Genomic DNA, 20,797 nt, shown 5'->3' on the forward strand with positions numbered 1-20,797 from the left:
GGGGTTCAGGGGGGATAATGGGGGTTACAGGGGAGATCCTGGGAGGGGTGCAGGGGGATGCTGGAAGGGCTGCAGGGGGGATGCTGGGGGTGCAGGGGAGATGCTGGGGGTGCTGCAGGGGGGATGCTGGGGGTGCAGGGGAGATGCTGGGGGGCTGCAGGGGGATGCTGGGGGGTGCAGGGGAGATGCTGGGGGGCTGCAGGGGGGATGCTGGGGGGTGCAGGGGGGATGCCGCGAGGGGTGCAGGGGGGATGATGGGGGATGCAGAGGCGATCCTAGGAGGGGTACAGGGAGTTGCTGGGAGGGTGCAGGGGGGAAGCTGGGAGGGCTGCAGCAGGGACATTAGGGGGTTAGGTGCTGGCATTCAGAGCGGCAACGCCAGGCGGGAGAATCCCCAACAAGCTTGGGAATTTCATCCCCAGGGGCAGCGCCTGCACGGGGATGGGGCCTCCTCCTTTCAGATGAACACAGTTGTCTGCTGCCTCCCACGTTCCACTTCTTCTTAAATGAGCATGTTTGTGCTGTATAGGCAAGGGCAACAGAAAACGCAAGGTGCCGTTTCCAGGAGGGCCAAAGGAGGGGGGCAGGGACGCTGGGAAGAGGCGCCAAAGCGGAGGACGGCTGCAGGGGTGACTTCAGCGCTTGGCCACCAAGACCAGGTCTGTCCAGTGTGACTTTTTAGCACTTCTTAACTGTGCAGTCTCGCCACTTCTGGCCTTCCTTCTAGACTCTTTCTAGCCGAAGATGCATTCCTGCCCAGCGTGCAGCCCCTGACCTGTTCTGTGCGGGTGCTGCCTAGAGAGTGGGCACCCTGTGGACCTGGGTCAAATCCCGGCCCCCACCCTGTACTGGTGGTGTGGGCTTGGCCGAGCTCCTTAACCTCAAGCTGTCTGGCCTTTGTGTCTCTGTCTGTGAAGTAGGGAGGATGATCTCGGTGGGCACTGCCCAGCTGTGGGTGGGGAAGGGGCCAACTCCTTGCAGGCCCTGTGCGCTGGGCCCTTCCTCCAAGGGGGCCTTCGACCCCTCCTCTCTCTGGCCGGGTGGTCCCATCTCCTCCCCTCTTGCTCCCTGGCTGCGGGCACCCACCATTAGCAAATGACATTAGAATTACACAGACGGCCCCGCCCTGGTTCCCCCTGCCTCCAAGGCAGAGTCCGCACACAACTGGCCCAGACCCTCCCCCTGTCTCTAAACAGGTGTTTCTCTTCCTCCTGCCCTGGGCACCATCCCACAGAGAGGCCAGGCCCACCTGCAGGTCCTCACCTCCACAGAGCCAGCCTCTCTGGAGCAGCTCCGCTCTGCCTTCTGATACTCATCGCCACATGCACCTTGTTCTTCTCCCTCGGCCTCCCACTCCCTCCCTCTGAGCCCGCGCCCTGCTCCCCTGCCTGGTGGTCAGTCGACTGCCCCTCCCCGCCTCCAATTCAGGTGGACAGGCTTCAGCGTCCACCACCGGGGAAGAGGCAGTCCTGCACCCGTGCCTCCCCCCACCTCTGGGCCGCTCCTTCCCAGCCTGAGCCTGACCACATGAGGAAGGCACAACCTCTGCTCCAGAGACCTGGGGAGGCCGGGAGGCCCTGTCCTGGGCATGGAAGGCAGGAGGGAGCCCTGAGAGCGGCAGGAGGGAAGCAGTGCTTCAGGGGAAGGATCTAATGGCTGTGACCTGCGTGGGCTGCAGCTAAGAGTGGGGGTAAGGGGGGTGTCGTGATGGTTGGGACAGATGGGTTCCTTAGAATGTGAATGCAGACGTCAGTTGGTGGCCGCAGGGAAGGGATGCAAGCCAGAAACCCAGCAGGCACCTGCGAAGCTTGGTGCTGGTGGTGTATAGGGACAGCCATGGAGGTGTCAAGGGCGACAGGTCCTGGGCAGCTGGGAAGAGGCTGCCTGGCGATCATCGCACAGCAATACTTTTTCTTTGTTCACCTGCTTGAGCCCAGAAATAGTGGGGCTTAGAAGCTGCTCTGGGGCTCAGAATAAACATAGGCTTTCACTTTAAGAGGTAAGGAGCACATAAATATTTACACCTGCCCCAGCCCCAAACACCACCAAGAAAACCCACTTCCTGGAAGTCTCAAAGACCAGCAGTGAGTCTTTGAGCCAGCCAGGACCGAACCATGCGAATCCCAGGCTCTCCCTCCGGAAGCCCTTGGTGCCGTCTGTCTGTCCTGCCTCTGCCCTGTTTATACAATAACGGAAAAAGGAGGCCCACCCCTCCTTGTGGGCTTTTTCTCAGGCCCAGGAAAATGCTGACAATATTCAGTCCTTAGAGTGTCATCTTGCTCCATTCCCACCAGGGCCTCCCCAACACCCCCGGTTTTTCCTGGGACCTGGCATGGTTTTGGTGACTCTACATTCATGTTCAGTGGCACCTCCAAGGCAGAACTTGCTGCCACTGTGAACCCTGGACTCATCTCTACAGAGGTCTCCATGGGAGCCCCTAGCAGGCCCACCCCATCCAGATGAAGCAAGCTAAAGGGAACTCCAGGCAAGGTCCTTTTGGGAGTGCGGGGGGTGTGGGGGAGGAACAGATCAGCTTCAGCCCTAAGAAAGGCCAGAAACATTTGGAAGTAGGTTCATTTTGTCATTGGTCATTTTTCCCAGCTCCTTCCCCCCATTCCTCCAGAGCCTTCTGCCTTTGCTAAACCCTCCTCCTAGCACCCCATCACCAGGTCTCCCACCTCCCTCTCCCCAGCCCCACCATCCTCTTGACTTGAACTCCCATTATCTGTCAGTCAGGTATTACGGCAGCAGCCTCACCACACCACCCGCTCTATGATAGCACCCCAAACCCTCCCAGAAGCATTTGCTGGGTAAATGCTAATGCCAGTAACAATAACTAAGACTTTTATAGCACTTTCTATCTAAGTCCCATAATTAATTCCCTCAGTCTTCACCACGGGCTTCCACAACCCCATTGAGAGGCACAGTAATAATTGTTTAAAATCAGTAAGTATTTGTCAGATTAGCATTGATGTAAGTTTCCGTTGCTAACCCTGCTTAACTCATTGTATATTCAGACTTCACGGATAATTTTTTCTAAAAGAGGGGAAAAGGCAGGAGTGGCTGATGTGGAAAGGCCCAGCTTGAAGGATACTCACACATGAGGAGAAGTCAGGGTGTAGGTGACACCCCAGACTTTACAGATACTGTGACTACCCCACGATCTATCTGCAATCTCTTTGAGCCACGGTGCAGCAGGACGAGCCTCAGACAAAACCCCTCAGATGCCAGGTTGAAGAAGGAAGTGGCTTTATTCGGCCGAGAGCATCCGCGGACTCATGTCTCAAGAACTGAGCTCCTTGAAAAAGAAATTCCTGGCCCTTTTAAGGGTTTACCACTCTAAGGGGTACACGTGAAAGGGTCGTGATAGATCGAGCAAGCATGGAGAACATGACTGGGGGCTACATGCATCAGCTAACAGAACAGAAACTTTTGCAATGCTTCCTCATACAATGTCTGGAATTTACAGATAACACGAGTAGTTTAGGTAAGGGGTTGATATTATTATTATTATTTTATTTTTTTTTTTTTTTGAGACAGAGTCTTGCTCTGTTGCCCAGGCTGGAGTGTAGTGGCACAATCTCGGCTCACTGCAAGCTCCTCCTCCTGGGTTCATGCCATTCCCCTGTCTCAGCCTCCCGAGTAGCTGGGACTACAGGCACCCACCACCATGCCCAGCTAATTTTTGTATTTTTAGTAGAGACTGGGTTTCACCTTGTTAGCCAGGATGGTCTCAATCTCCTGACCTTGTGATCCACCCACCTCGGCCTCCCAAAGTGCTGGGATTACAGGCATGAGTCACCACGCCCGGCCTATTATTATTATTTTTTAACCACCAGGGCCGGGTGGTGGCACCAAGGTCGTCTGGCTATTTATCTTACTTCTGTTTTTTTTTTCGACTTTTTGCTTTTTTCCTTATCTTCTGTCTTATAAACTAGGCAGGTCGGAGGGGAGCGGGAGGAGGGCAGCAGGAGAAGTGGTGGTCTCCTTCCTGAAGGGTTTATGATTTCTACTTCCTCCCTAGGGGATTCCCTTCCCTGACTTCATCAGCCAGGAGTGCAGCTGTTTTTCCCTTCCACCTTGGTGGAGATGTTGACGCCAGAAGCACAGAGAACCAGGGAGGGCCCCACCGCCCTGTACACATACAGCTGTTGGAGCACCTTGGTCCCTCTCCAAATTTCCCAGGCTCTGGGTTCCCAAGGGACAGGGTGCTGCCTCTCTCCACGCCTCAACACCTATCACTGTGTGAGCGCACAGCAGGCTCCATAAATCTACACACCAGCAATGAGGGGCTAGGAAAATGCCTCTGAGTCTTATCAGACTTAGTATCATAAAACCAGGGCCCCAGTGGCATATCCACCAATGGAATACCATGCAGCAGGTAAAAAGAGTAAGGCAGTTTTCTATGGGCTGATCTGGGGAAGTTCTCAAGATTTATTGTAAATGGAGGAAAAAATAATGCATAGAATAGGTGTTACTCCAAATTGTTGAGGGCAAGGCGTGGGGGCTGATATGTGTATTGAAATCTGTAAGCACACAGAAGAGACAGGGAACAGTAGGTGCCTTGGAGGCAGAGGACATTACGGTGGAGGGAAACCCCCTTTGTCAATGTCTACCCTGCTATACTATTTAAATATTTGCCATGTGCAGGTGATATTTTTATGAAACTTTTTCAGAAAAGCATTTTTTAATTATAAAAGGCAAAGAAAGGGGTAAGGGTAGAAGGGAGGGAAAAGAAAGAAAAGAGGGGAAGGAAAAAAAAGAAGATGTTCTAAGGGGCCTCAAGCTTCTCACAAAGGAGGGAGGAGCCCTAGGGAGTTCAAAGGAGTTCAGCTCCATGTTACACCAGATGCACTACCCACCAAATGGTGCCACATTACACATCACCAGTGCTGTTCACTTAAGGAGGACATTTTTTTTTTCCTATTTATTAGCAAAGATGCTGGGAGCCAAGAGGTGAAGTCCAAGGCTTTGCTCAAGATCTAATCAAAGAGCTAGACCTACTCTTAGAACTCAAGCCCTCTGCTCCCAGCTCCTGAAGCCAATCCTCTCTCTTGTATCCCATTTCCATTTTTCTTTCTCCTGCTCAAGTTTATATGACACTCACCCTCTCTTTGGCTCTTCTTCCTCTCAGCAAACTTCAGGGTAACTTGTGCCTCTCCATCTAGGAAGGGCTTCCCTTAGTTTCTTCTTGGTGAGCTGATCACCCTCACCCTTGACGTCTGTGTTCACTGTGTGTTGAAGTTACTTTAAAACAAGTCAGCACGTTACCTTCTCCAACTTCAAGCCCTTTCACAATTATTATGGAGTTTACTGGAAGACCTCTCTCATATAAAATCACCTTCTGTTTCAACTGGTTCATGCATAAACATGTTATTTTCCCAAGTAAATGACAAATTTGGTTGGAGAGAAAGGAATTGTTTTAACTCCCAGAGGGGCTCCCACAACACTGGACACATTGAAGAATCTCCATGAGAACTGTTTTTAATAAAAGCTGCCATTTATTGAGCCTCTGCTAGGCACCTTATATGCATTATCTTCTGTCCTTTTTCTACCATATGGGAAATATGCAATATAAACTGGTATTATTATTTTTGGATAACTATATATGTTATCAAAAAATACAGTTTTCCTCAGCCAGGTTTCAGGCTGAGTTCTCATATTTAATATTTTTTTTTTTTTTTTTTTTGAGGTGGAGTCTCGCTTTGTCATCCAGGCTGAAGTGCAGTGGCGTGATCTTGGCTCACTGCAACCTCCGCCTCCTGGGTTCAAGCAGTTCTCCTACCTCAGCCTCCTGAGTAGCTGGGACTACAGGTGCCCACCACCACGCCCGGCTAATTTTTTTATTTTTAGTAGAGACAAGGTTTCACCATGTTGGCCAGATGGTCTCGATCTCTTGACCTCGTGATCTGCCCACCTCGACCTCACAAAGTGAATAAATTTTAATATTGTTTTTCAACAAAGGAAGCATGGAAATGGAGGCTGAGAGAGATTAAGCAGCTTCTCCACATTTATACAGACTTGCCAGGTGTAGGCGCTTATATGCTTGCCAAGTGGCAAGGCCAGCATATCTGAGTCCAAAGGCCCTGCTCTTCCCGCTGTGTTGGGCTGATTTGAAACAAAAAAGGTTCAAGCAGTGAGGAAGCCAGGTAAGCCTCTGTGGTTCTCTCCCTACCTATTCTCCCCACTGCCAGGCACCTGCATGAAATGAAATCGAGACCTTAATGTGAAATGTTGAAATACAAAGATCTCCGGGGGCTTTGTTCTTGTTCTACTTGTCCCTACTGAGCAAGTAATAGTGAAGCTGACTTCAGGTCTATGTAAAAACTGTTCGTTAATTATAGCTGTCAGAATGGAGGGTGTGCTCAGTGTCAGCCTACCCTATATTTCCTATGAGCCAGGCACTGAGAATACAGTCACGAGCCGGACAAAGTTCCCGACCCTGGGAGCTGACGGAGTAACTGACTTTGGGGAAAACAGACAATACACATATAAATACATCAGTACCTCCAGAAAGTGGTAAGTGCTGTGAATAAAATAGACCCCGTAACAGCATGGAGGTGGCAGAGGCAGCAGGAGGAGGAAGTTGCCTCCCTAGATAAGGTGGTCAGAGATGGCCTTGACACTGAAGGCGTGACCCGAATGAGAAGCCAGCCATGCAAAGACCTGAGGGAAGAGCTTTAGGTAGAAGAAACAGCAAGGAGGAACAGCAAGGAGGCGGAGATGAGTTTGGTGTGTCTGAGGGACAAAGTGCGGGACAGGGTGGGAGGTGGTCAGTGGTTGGCTGAAGCAGAGTGTACAACAAGGGGAGTAAGTCGAGTCTGGAGAGGTGGGAAGGGGCCACAGTGAGATGCTGTGTGTTCCTGTCAATGTGTGCAAATAGAACTTAAAAGACTTACTCGTTTTGGAGAATTTTGGACTAGGTTAACCTATAAGGTCTCCGCCAGGTGAGATGCAGGGATGCTGCCATGCTAAGTCAAGCACCCTCCCATACTCTCCACCAAATAGCCACCCTGCCTTGGCTGCCCTAGCCTTCTGCACAGCAGCTGATTTTTAAAAAACAAACAGCTGTCATGGGGTAGCCTGAAAGATGGCTCCAGAACTCATTCTGTCCACTTCAAGATGTGCTACCAAACTAGAGTTTTTCCAGAGGAGTCAGCAAGAGGGAAAGCACTGAGTATTCAAACAATATCCAGGAAAGATGATGTGGAGGGTTTCCCATCTGCACACAATCCTCTTTCCAAATAGCTACAGCTAGCCGGACGCAGTGGCTCACACTTGTAATACCAGCACTTTGGGAGGCCTAGGCGGGCAGATCAGTTGAGGCCAGGAGTTCAAGACCAGCCTGGCCAACATGGCGAAACCTTGTCCGTACTAAAAATACAAAAAAAAAAAAAAAAAAAAAAATTAGCTGTGGTGGCGCATGTCTGTAATCCTGGCTACTCTGGAGGCTAAGGTGGGAGAATTGCTTGAACCCAGGAAGTGGAGGCTGCAGTGAGCCGAGATCGCGCCACTGTACTCTGCACTCCAGCTTGGGTGACAGAATGAGACTCAAAAGAAAAAACAAAACAAACAAAGACCAAATAGCTGCAGCTGTTGTGAATTGAACATTCCCTCCCTATTTCCTTTCCCTCTGCAATAATGTGTAAGGATTTGGAGTTTGAAAAAGAAAAACAGAAAAACCCGGCCAGTTTAATCCTAGTTTTCAACCCATTTGTGTCACAGACCCCAAGAAGGAAGCATTGGCTTCATGAGTATCAACAACGGTTCTGAACAAGTTGTCCTAAATATGACCATGCTCATCTGGAATCACTTTAAAAAGTATCTAACTTAACAAATGACTAACTAGAACCACAGTGGGCAACGGTGCTCACCCACACCACACTAGAGGAACGGGACTTCAAGTCCAAGTGCCCTGGTGCCGCCAACAGCAAATTAGAATGAAGTTGCTCTTTAAGGACAAGCCAAAGCAAGCAGATGGGCCACACCACATCCTGAAGGCATGTCTCATTATCATGCCTTGGCTTCTTGGACGTGTAGGGTCACCATTACTCAGGCCAGGACTTCCCAGAGGCCAGAGTCATGAAGCTCTCCCCGGTGACACTGTATGATTCAGAGTTAAAGCAAAAGACAACTCCATGCCTTCCCATTTCCTACCTCATTCATCACCCAAATACTAGCAGCTTCTTCCAACTGAGACCTCCGGCTACAACTTCCGCCCATTTCCCTGATCTTTAGCAGAGAAGATAAACCCACCATGCTTCATTTCTCCCCTCTGGATCCTAAGTTCATTTGAAAAGTGGCTTTCATTAAGTATTTGGTAATGAAGATTATCTTTTTTACATACTGCTGCACTTGGTTTAGGACTTTTGCATCTATGTTTATGGGTGAGGTTTACATGTATTTTTTTCACTATCCTTATCAGGGTTATGCTAGCCTCATAAAATCATTCTTTAAGCCATAAAGTCGTTTTTTATGTCTTGCCTACTGAGCTAATCAAGTTGCTCCTGAGAAGACTTGCAATTTCCTGGCTACTAGAGTTCTAGCAGCCAAGAATGGCAAGAAGATTCAGAATGTAAATGCTCACTTAGGGGATTCACCTGATGCCTAGACTACACACTTTTTCTCTCCAGAAAAGAAATCTCTAATGCGCTGATGAATGGAGGAAGGGCATCACCAAGCTGGTCGGTATAGGAAGGGGACCCCACAGACATTCAACTCTTTGGTAACCCTCCCTTCATGCCCAATTCCAGAATGCTTTCTGTTGCTACCATATCTATGCTTTTCGGGGGATTATGCACTGTAAATTGATTTGCTTATCACTGGCTTTCTCCACCACTGGCTCAGTGAGATTCAACTTTTTCAGCTCTGCTAAATCTTCCAAGGTCTCCATCTGCTTTCTGGGTTCAAATATTTCATTGACTCCTCTCCTGGTCTTCCCGAGCTTGTGGATTTGTTTTCTAAACAAATCCCTTTACTGTTGCTTTTGAGAAAGTTGAGAGTATCTTCTATTTTTCTAATATTTGCAGCATCTATAATATCCTTTTAATTCCCTGTGTACTTAAAAAAATTAGTATTTGTCAATTTTTCTTTAAAGGAACAACTTCTGGCTTTGTTGATGCTATGCTTAATTTCTGTGTATATCTACTTCCTTTAGGTTTAGTTTGCTGTTCTAATTTCTTGAAACAGATGTTTAGCTCAATTTTCAGCCTTTATTACATCCTAGTATAATTTTTATATTTAGATTTAGAATTTACATTCTATTATTCAGAACTAATTAAAATTCTATAATCTTAATACATTAATGTAATAATTTAATGCTGTAAAAACTTTAAATTACTGTTGCAGCTGCATCCCTCGTTTTGACATTTTTATTATTGTTCAGGTTAAATTTCCTTCATGATTTCTTGTTGGACCCATGAGTTAATTTCCAAACATACAGAGATCATCTTGTAATCTTTTAATTTTGGTTTCTAACTTAATTGCACTGTGGCTGGAGTGTGGGCTACGTGGTAACAACCCTTTCAAATTTGTTGAGGTTGACTCTACTGTCCAGTATGTGGTCGCTTTTTGAAAAAGTTCCATATGTGATCAAAATGAATGTGCAGTTGTTAGATGCATTTTTTTTTTTTAACAGGTTTATGCTTGGTCATTAGTTTCCACACATCTGTGCTTTCAGGATGAAGATGTGGTCTTCTAAACGTGTCCATTTTACCAAACTTGCTAAATGTTTAAATCTCTTATATACTTACCTGAATTTTTTGTTGCTTGGTCTATGTGAAGTATATTAAAATCTCCCACTATGATGTTGGATTTCTTATTTTTCCATATAGCTGTTTTTGTTTTACATATTTTGAGGCAATGTTATTAGGTGCATAACTTAGAATCTTTATGTTTTTCTGAAGAATTGGGTAAGCATATCATTATGTAGTGGTTCTATCTGTAGTAATGCTTTTTGTCTTAAAGCCTATTTCCAGGGCTGTGGTGTTCCACAGCTCCAGGGAGGACATTCACATTACAGTTTCTGCAAATAGCATACCCTGGAATTAGACAGTCTGTTTCGTTATTTGGAGTGGCCTTAATTTTGTGGGTTATGAGTATAACTTCTCAGTTTTATTTTGGTTAGTATCTGCCTGATGTATCTTTTCCATCCTTTCTTATATTCTAGGTTGCCTGTGTCTCTCTCTTGTCATCACATATGGCTGGATTTCTTTTAAAAATACAGTTTGGCTTTTTTTTTTTTCTGCAACATTTAGTCCATTTACATAATAATTATTGGCACATTTAGATTTCTCTCTACTATCTTATTTTGGATGCTGTATTTGTCCTGCCTTTTCTTTCTTTATCTTGTCTTCTTGACTGATTGCATTTTTCCATCCTATTTATTCTTGATCGGAAACTGTATCCTCTGCTTATTTTTAGTAGATACTATAGAAGTTTTTGGCACAGGTTTACATACCAAAGTCTGAAGTTAAACAATGTATTTATCTTCTTCCTGAAAGACACAAGGATCTCAAAGTATGTTCATTCCAATTACCTCCCCTCCCTAGTTATCTGCTACCTTCATGGATTTTTAGTTTTACTTTTTTCCAACCCTGTAAGACTCATCTACAGTTGCTTTTTGTGTAGCTGATCCACATAACAATCATGTTCTTTATTCTGCATTCCTTGATACATTTCAACCCTTCTATACTGATCACTTCCCTTCTGTTGGGGCAAACTCAGTTTTTTTTGTGAAAATGTTTTCTATTTCACCCTTGTTCTTGAAAGGGTGGGCCAACCTCAGTAAGATAACTTACTGACCTATTCTAAGGCTGGACCCAACAGAGCCTCACTCCCCACCCTTGTAGGGACCCTGGATCTGGGTAGAACATTTACGTGGTAGGGGAACAGTCCTTCTTAAATAGGCGCTTGGAAGCCCTTTGCAGATGCCAGTGAGAATCGGCAGTCTAGGAAACAGCACACATCTTGCAGAGAAGCTGAAGAGGGAAGCCCTTTTTCTGTTTTTTCACTTTCAAGAACATGAGCCACCTGGCTGCTTTCTTTTGTAGTTAAACAAACACTTCTTAGACAGACCACATAAATCAGCTTATTCTCATTTAGCAAAGTTTTTATTCAAAAGCTTCTCAGCACCATCTAGTTATCAGAAAGAATGGATATCACCTTTTCCTGCCCACCCAATCCCCAGTTCCAAAGGCAGAAGTTAAACCATTTGGCTAGAGCTCCCCCTAATGATTATAACTGAGACCACGATAAGATTTTGGTTGTTCTCACCCAACTGTCTCTAAGCCTCTACTCAAACCTGACTCAAGCAGAGACGTGCACCCCACAGTTCAGAACAGGAAGGAATCATGTCAGATCTGATCAACCTCCCATTCTTGGGCTATTAGAGGCACAAGAAATTACCTTGAAAAAATGGAATTCAGTGACTGCCATCTAGGAAAGACAGTGATACTGTCCAGCAGCATGCAGTTCCGAGAGCTCAACTCTTAGGCCACCCTCCCTCCACTCTACTCTAGGAACAAGGAGCATTAGGTCTGTTTTCTCTCCATATACCTCAATTGCTCGTCCTCTCTTGTCTTATTAAAACACAGACACAGAACCAAACTTTTTGACAGTTATAGACAAACAATTACATCTAATTAAAATGCTAAGAGATCCTGAGCTGTTAGAGATGAGGAGAGTAGATAGTATGACCTGATCTTCCTCCCCCTTTTTTTTTTCTTTAACAGTATTCTGTTTCAGCATAAAGCACACTTTCCGAAGAGGTTCCTGGTGGAGACTGGAAATATGACTGTGTCCTGTGGCAACACACAGTCCCTTGCATAACTTTGGCTTCAGTCCCTGGATCTGTCCTTTGCAGCTACGTCAGGTTCCATGGAAGGAGGAAAGAGCTGGAGGGCAGTATCACTCAGCCAAAGCTCCCATGGGGTCCCATGCTGGCAGGATGATGGGTTCCTGCTCTAACACAGCTAGCACCTCTTCAGGGACATGCTTCCTGTCCACCACCACTTCGTAGACATACTCAGAGAACCACTCATCTGTCATGCACAGGTAACCTGGAGAAAAGAACAGAAGACTTATGAGTCCAGAGGGCAAGGGACAAAGAGCAGAAACCCTTTTTGTAGGATAAACCTTTTACAAAACTAATATTCATACATATTTTTCAGCTTTCCCATCTGTAATTTCATTTAATCTAAATCTTATTAGCAATTCTGTGAAGCAGATAGGACAGGCATGGCTCTATTTCTAGAAAAATTAGAAAACCGGGTCTTGGAGTAACTAGGTGATGTGCCCAGGTCACATGGTGAGGTTCGGAGCTGGGCCTTGGACCTAAGGCTAACACCAGATCCTGTACTGATGTTCTCTTCTTCCGCTGCCTTGGTGATGGTGAGTGATGACCTGTATACTAGTAGGGAGGCAGAAAAACTTCTCATTCATACGGCCACACCTAGGGCATAAATCTCTAGGGTCAGAAGGGCAAGCACCCCAGTTCCCTTCTTACCCTACCAGTGTCAATAGCTGTTCTCCCCCATTCCTTTCTATCACACACTCCTACAACAACCAGGTGGGCTGCTGTGAGCATTCTGATGGGGCCAAGTCATCATTCCTAGGTATGCACTTATTTGCAGATGATACTGTAGGAGTCAAATGATCAAACAGTCCTTGTTTTCCTAGGAGGAAATCTATGATGAGGATAAGGCAGAACTAGAAGACTGAGACATCTGTTCAACCTGCTCTTCTTAGGAAGGCCTCTCCAGTGGGTTAGGACTATACAGAGGTGCCCTGGCACTAATGCCCCATTTAAGGTTGAAAGCTCAGCTGAGAGAAAAAGTGTGGTGTCATCGGGTACCCATCCTAGTAATCGTTGCCTTCCATAAGGAGGATTAACCTGCATCTCAGGCTCCACTAGGCCAACACAAATTCCCCTTCAGAAACCAGATCCTCATCTCTCACCTTACACAAAAATCAACTCAAGATGGTCAAAGGCTGAAACCTAAAACCTGAAACCAATAACAAGTTCTAGAAAATAACATCGGAAAAACTCTTCTAGACATTGGCTTAGGCAAAGAATTCATGACTAAGACCCCAAAAGCAAATGCAACAAAAACATAAATAAATGGGACCTAATTAAACTAAAAGGCTTCTGCACAGCAAGAGAAATAGCAGTGTAAACAGACAACCCACAGAGTGGGAGAAAATCTTCGCAAACTATGAATCTGACAAAAGACTCACACCCAGAGTCTACAAGGAACTCAAACAAATCAGCAAGAAACAAACAAACAAACAAACAAACCAAATAATCCCATCAAAAAATGGGCAAAGGACATGAACAGACAATCTGAAAAAGAAGATACACAAACAGCCAACAAACATGAAAAAATGCTCAACATCACTAATTATCAGAGAAATGCAAATTAAAACCACAATGTGATACCACCTTACTCCTGCAAGAATGGCCATAATTAAAAAGCAAAAAAATTATAGATGTTGGTGTGGATGTGGTGAAAAGGGAACACTTTTACACTGCTGGTGGGAATATAAACTAGTACAACCACTAAGGAAAACAGTATGGAGATTCCTTAAAGAATTAACGATCTACCATTCGATCCAGCAATCCCTCTACTGGGTATCTACCCAAAGGAAAAGAGGTCACTAAATGAAAAAGATACATGCACACGCATGCTTATAGCAGCACAATTCACAACTGCAAAAACATGGAACCAACCTAAGCACCCATCAACCAACAAGTGGATAAAGAAAATGTGACATTTATACATCATGGAATATTACATTCGGCCATAAAAAGGAAAAAAATAATGTATTTTGTAGCAACTTGGATGGAGCTGGAGGCCATGATTCTAAATGAAGTAACTCAGGAATGGAAAACCAAATATTGTATGTTCTCACTTACATAAGTTGGAGCTAAGCTATGAGGATGCAAAGGCCTAAGAATGATATAATGGACTTTGGGCACTCAGGATGGAAGAGTGGGAGGGGTGGAGGGATAAAACAAAGACAACATACCAGTGTACACTGCTCAGGTGCTGGGTGCACCAAAGTCCCAGAAATCACCACTAAAGAACTTATCCATGTAACGAAAACCCACCTGTTCTCCAAAAACTATTGAAAGTTAAAAAAACAAAAACAAATCTGTTCTTTCAGGAACAGATCTCCAAAAAACTTAAATGGGAAAAAAATGCTTTACCCGAGCCGTTGCTAATAAGAAGAGCAAAATTAAAGTGAGAGACTGAAGTCCGTATATTTAAAACAAGAATGGGCTGCTGGGCCACAGACAGAACACAGAGCAAACGATGTGTACTGAATCAAGAGAAATGGGGACTCCCGGACTAGCAACGGCCATCAGCACCACGACTGTCATCTGACTGTATCTGATACTTGTTTTATAGTAAATACTGGAGCCATTTTTCTCTGAAAGTTTGTATAAACCTAGGCCTGTGCTATACCATTTCCCACTACACAGGACCAAGGGAAAGGAAAAGTAGGTGTTTCTACCAAGAGGGTCCCCTAGTGCAGCAGTTCTCAAGCCTCTTGGCCTCAAGCCCTGCCCTTTACATTCTTAAAATTATTAAGGACTGAAAACATTCTTTATGTGGACTAATATCTATCATTATTTACTATATCAGAAACTAAAACAGAAAGTTAAAAATATTAATTCATTTAAAAATAAGTATGAAAAATATATATAAACAATATATTTTAAGGAAAAAATACATTCTGTAAAAAAAATTTTTAGTCAGAAAAGTGGCATTGTTTTACATTTTAATGTCTAGATTTGTAGAAGACAGCTGAATTCCTGTATCTGCATCTGTGTTTAATCTGTTGCAGTATGTTGTTCTGCTTGAAGAAGATGAAGGAAATCCAGCCTCACACAGATATGTTGCTCAAGGGCAGACCCTGCACACCCCCTGAAAGGACCCTAGGGACTCAAAGATCACACTTTGAGAACTGCTGCTCTTGAGGCAAGACTGGATTAAATAATTAAAAGGCAACAATAGTGGTAAGTCTAATTTTGTATGCTAAAAGGTGTGACAAAGGGCATTATTTAACCTGAAAACACAATTGATTTGGTGAAGTCATCTATGCCCAATCCTGTTTTTCACCTGACAGAAGTCACAGACAGATCATCCTGACGTGGTATAGCATACGTTTACCCTCAAAAACACTCTGGAGGCCAGGTGCAGTGGCTCACACCTATGATCTCAGCACTTTAGGAGGCCGAGGCCGGTGGATTGCTTGAGCCCAGTTGTTCATGACCAGCCCGGGCAACATGGCGAAACCCCATCCCCACAAAAAATACCAAAAAAAAAAAAAAAAAAAAAAAAAAAAAAAAATTAGCTGGTGTGGTGGCCTGAGCCTGTGGTTTCAGTGAGCCAAGATCACACCACTGCACTCTAGCCTAAACAGAGTGAGACCCTGTCTTGGGGGTGGGAATGGTGGGGGTTGGGAGTGCTCTGTAAAAGTGTTCAAGTGCTCCGACCAAGGCAGGTAAAGGAATGCACCCTTGTCTCCTGATAAGCTGGCCTCCTGGATCCAGGGCCCCTACTTTCAATAGACGAGAGACGGAAGGATGGTACAGGCCCATTCTGTAGCCTGTGCTACTTCTGGCTTGTCTTGATTATATATTCCGAACTTCCTGGCTTTGTTGGTGTCAAGACCTGGCCCTTAATTAACATCACCCACACCAGTGCCACCAGGTTCTGGCAACAGAAGTTCTGTCCGCTCAAAGGTCAACCAGTGCGTACTATTTAAAACTAAAATACTGCATCCTAAGTGAGTGCTTCCTAAAAAACTAAGCATCTGCCTTCCCAAAAAGGAGCTTTCAGCAAGCAGGAGAGCAGACTAGGGAACACCACACTGTTTGAGACATTAGTCATCCCTTCCCTCACCACAATGCAGGCTGAACAAATCCCTGCAGTGGCCCTGGGCAGTTAGGCAGGTGAAGGATAGAAGCAGATTCATGTAATAAAATTCTGTGTCCTTTCAACAATACTATCACCATACAATCAAATGAATCTTCAAAGAATGCTCCCAGAAAATGGACAATAAGTACATCTACACTATCTCGTTCCAAAAGCATATCAGATTAAGTCCTCACAAATTAAAATTCCTATCAATTGTAATCCACTCTTTCAATGTCCCTGCCAAGAGGACCCGCCTTGATTAGTCTCTCTCTTCAGGATATGAGTTCTTTGGGGACCCACAAAAACCTCACAGTCTAGGTAGCTGCCAAGTAATTGCGCCCTATGTAGATAATGAACTTGTGGCTGCCGTAACTGTTGACACTGTGTGTCTTGGAGTTTGACTGAGAAGATTAGGATCAGTGTGTCTGAAACCTGTGTAGGAAGCAGCAAAGCACCGGCTCAGGCAGGATTCGGGTGGCCCTTTTGATTTTCAGGAAGGTGCAGCTCCTAACCCTTAGGCACACTGGCCATGAGACACAAGCATTCCAAGGAAAAAAGAAAAGAAAACAAAATAAAAACCTGCTCCAGGGATCCCAAGGTTACACTGAGGGAAACACAGATAAATAGATAAAGAAAGTCAGCTTTAGGAACTAAGGTGAAATTAAATTTTGTTTAAACTTTAATGTCTTGTTTACATGCAATGAGAAAGAAAGAAAAGTGAACAGTCCTCAAAACAAAATAAAACACCTCAAACCAACCAATCAACCAAAAAACACTGGGAATGTTTCTGTATTTTGTAACAGAAAGGGTAGGGTCGGTCTGTAAAGGGAAAAACAGCGTCTGTGAATATAGCTGTAGACAGGTTAGGTGAAATTCATTCAGAAACAGAAGAGTTTCAAATGGGCTAGTTTAAGGGAAAAAAGACGCTTTACCTAAGAAAACATTTTTTTTCTGAAATCCCACCAGAAATGTAAGATTTAAGCCTTTCAGACTAAAGAAAACAAAGAGTATAAAATATTTATATTTTAACATATTAGAAACATTTTATATTCTTTGTTGTCTTTGTTCTATGAGGTATTTCACCTCACTAACAAACTGTATGTAGCTATTATTTTTTGCCATTTTTAAAAAAGTTATGACAAAATGAAGGTCTCTGTTCTGCTCTGACGGTCTGTCTGGCAGCACGGAACTAAGAAGCTGGACTACCAAGGCCTCATTCAGTCACTGCCAATCTTTCACCTGGCGGCCATAACTCAAGGTTGAAGAAAGCCTCCCAGAAAGGAAAGCAGAAGCCTCACTGGCACTTGTCTTATATTTCAAGCTTCCTAATCATCAGGGAGAAACCACCTCACAGAACAGGAATCACTTTATAATGAAGTTGCAAAGACTGTGTAGCAACATAAAAAAGTGTTTAGGTGATAAAAAATAGATTAGAGTGGCATATCCTGTATAATTACAACTATGTTACAAATATAGATGCACATGAAAAAAAAAAAAAACCATGAAAAGCAATAAAAAATGAAAATTTTATGACACGGGATAGATTTTCTCTCCAAAATTTTTAAAATGTTACACTGCTTTTTAACTCCTTAAAAATTACCCAACTCGTCATAAAAAGTTTTGGAAACATGAAAGGAGGAGAAAGAGAAGACAAATATTAATTTTTAAACTGCCTACAATCCCACCACCTTGGGACACATGTTCAAGCTCTGTCAAATTTTACATGCATCCTTAATAAAGTTTCTACATGTACTAGACGCTTTAATTTCATAAAAATGAGACATCATACATGGTGGTCTTGTATTACAAAGTAATACACATACTGTTTTCCAATTAATCTCTTTCCTTATTGATAATGAAATACATCTATCTACATCATAATTTTTAAGTACTGAATCTACATGATTAAATCAAAACACATTTAATCAGTCCCCTATTGTTTGAATCCGGATTTTTTCATGCTTAGAAACAATACTGTTATAAACATTTCTGTAAGTAAATCTTCGTGCACACCCTTAATCATCTACATTAATGCACTGTGTAATAACATTCTGGTCAACAATGAACCACATATATGATAGTGGTTCTGTAAGATTATAATATGGTATTTTTGCTGTACCTTTTCTATGTTTAGATACACAAATAACACTGTGTAACAACTGCCTAGAGTATTCAGTACAGTAACATGCTGTACAGGTTTGTAGCTTAGGGGCAATGGGCTATACCATCAAGGTTTGTGTAAGTACACTCCATGATGTCCACACAATCACAAAATCACCTAATGATGCATTTCAGAAAAGATCCCTGTCTTAAGCAATGCTTAATTTTATTAGTAAATAAATGTATTAAATTTCCTTATATCCTAATCAATATCTGGTATACATAATTACTAACTTTCTTCTTGGATCCATTTTGAGCCTTTTCTCCTTTTATGTGTTTGCTTGCTATTGACAATTTTCTTTTGTAAAGTGTCTGTCTGAGAACTCTGTTCATTTTTTAAGAGACAAGGTCTCGCCACGCATGGTGGCTCATGCCTGTAATCCCAGCACTTCGGGAGGCCGAGGCGGGCAGATCACGAGGTCAGGAGTTTGAGACCAGCCTGGCAAGCATGGTAAAACCCATCTCTACTAAAAATACATAAAATTAGCTGGGCATGGTGGCGTGTGCCTGTAGTGCCAGTCACTCAGGAGGCTGAGGCAGGAGAATTGCTTGAACCAGGCAGGCAGAGGTTGCAGTGAGCCAAGATCGCACCACTGGACTCCAGCCTGGGCGACAGAGTGAGATTCCGTCTCAAAAAAAAGAGAGAGAGAGACAAGCTCTTACTCTGTTACCCAGGCTGAGTGACACAATCACAGCTCACTGCAGCCTCAAACTCCTGGGGACATGCGATCCTCCCATCTTAGCCTCCCAAGTAGCTAGGACTACAGACGTGCGCCTCCTCGCCCACTTAATTTTCTTAATTTTTGTAGAGATGGGGTCTTGCGATGTTGCCCAGGCTGGTCTCGAGCTCTTGGGCTCAAGCAATCCTCCTGTTTTGGCCTCCCAAACCTCTGGGGTTACAGGGGTGAGCCACTACACTTAGCCCTCTGCACATTTTAAATTGGAGCTTTTTTCTTTTTCATAGTGATCAGTTACAGTACACTCTATATTTTATATCGGTTGCAAACATTTTTTTCCTATTATGTAATTGGCCTTCTAATTTAGTTTATATTTTCTAGCCTATTAACAATTTTTATTGTTGTTTTGAGGCAGAGTCTTGCTCTGTAGCTCAGGCTGGAGTGCAGTGGTGTCATCTCAGCTCACTGCAACCTCTGCCTCCCGGGTTCAGGTGATTCTCCTGCCTCAGCCTCCTGAGTAGCTGGGAATACAGGTGCCCACCACCACGCCCGGCTAATTTTTCGTATTTTTAGTGGAGATGGGGTTTCGCCACTTTGGCCAGGCTGGTCTTGAACTCCTGACCTCAGGTGATCTACCCACCTCAGCCTCCCAAAGTGCTGGGATTACAGGCATAAGCCATCATGCCCGGCCCATTTTTTGTTTTTATTAAGTCAAATTTATCAATCTTTTTCTTTTGGTTTTTAACTGGTGTTACACTTATAAACATTTTTCTGCTATTATAATGAAAAAACAAACAAACAAAAAAAAACAAAAAGAAGGACAAGCGATAAGAAAACATCAGAAACAAGACTCTCAATGAAAAACTCCATTACTCACTAAGGCCTTGGCATAGTCCCCAACTATGAACACAGATAATTTCAACAGATAATTAAGTAGTGACAATTTGTCAACCACTTCTGTTAGGTATCCACTGGGTGAAGCATGACCTAATACCTCCTTGAATTTGTACAGGGTATGTTGCAAATGTGCAAAATGACACAATGCCTATGGAATGGTGTCCAGAGATGTTGGATCTGTCCTTTTCTGTATCTAGAAAAATTACAAATGTATTTACCCTCCTCATTAAGCAGTGTCATTTCTGGGACTTCATCCTACAGATACACAGTACTTACGTGCATACAATATGAATTTATGTGCAACAAAGCTAATATTTATTCGGCACTTACTATGTGCCAGGCACTATTCTAAGCACTGTACATATATATAGTAACCCACTGCAATAATGTTTGTAATAGCAAAAGACTGAAACAACCCAAGTCCCATTAGTAAAAGAAATGGTTAAATAAACTGTGGTAGATCCAGACAATGGAAGATAATGAAGCTGTACTGATGTACTGATAAGAAAATGTCCCCAAGATATGCTGTAAGTGAAGTGAGGACAAGATGCAGAGCAGGCGACCTAGTGTGCTACCACTAGTGTAAGAAAAGGAGGCAATAATATATTTATATATGTGTATGTTTGTACTAAAAAAAATAAGGAAAGACATACTAGAAATAGAAATAATAACCTAAGAGAGAGGCAGGGGAATGAAGAGTGACAGAGATGGAAACAAAATTCTTTTTCATATACCTTTTTATATTTTGATTTTGGAACAATGTAATTTCATTATCTATTAAAAGAATTACACTTTAGAAAACAAAACAAAAAAAATGCACACATATATACCCCCAAAACCCTGTGAGGAGCTTACACTTCACAGTGCAATTTCACATCACTATCCTTGGTTTGATTTTTATCCTCACAACAATGCTGTGAGGAAAGAGGGCAGTAAGTAAAGCCAACATCAAATCCAGGTCGTAAATTCAAATTCCATCTTTCTCATAGGGCTCAGCTTCCTCCAGTTGAGCACTCTGTGGGCAAAGAGACTTGGGAGGTAGTTATGGCTTCAGCAACAGATAGCATTTAGTCTAGCTCAGGTACCTAACTTTGAAACAAACTCCATCTGCTCACAAACCCCATATCAACAAACAGG

At 43.9% G+C, this 20,797-nt stretch overlaps 1 protein-coding gene across 1 annotated transcript in view; it reads right to left on the bottom strand.

Moving 5' to 3' along the window:
• Window positions 1-11,092: 11,092 nt before the first annotated feature.
• BLMH (bleomycin hydrolase) overlaps window positions 11,093-20,797 on the bottom strand; it is a 46,017-nt gene continuing 36,312 nt past the window's right edge. The window contains exon 12 of the mRNA XM_054459892.2: window positions 11,093-12,059. Coding sequence (XP_054315867.1) covers window positions 11,908-12,059 — 152 coding nt within the window. The 3' untranslated portion in view covers window positions 11,093-11,907. The remainder of the gene's footprint in view (window positions 12,060-20,797) is intronic.

Source organism: Pongo pygmaeus, chromosome 19 (assembly GCF_028885625.2).
Source record: "Pongo pygmaeus isolate AG05252 chromosome 19, NHGRI_mPonPyg2-v2.0_pri, whole genome shotgun sequence".
Lineage (NCBI taxonomy): Eukaryota > Metazoa > Chordata > Mammalia > Primates > Hominidae > Pongo > Pongo pygmaeus.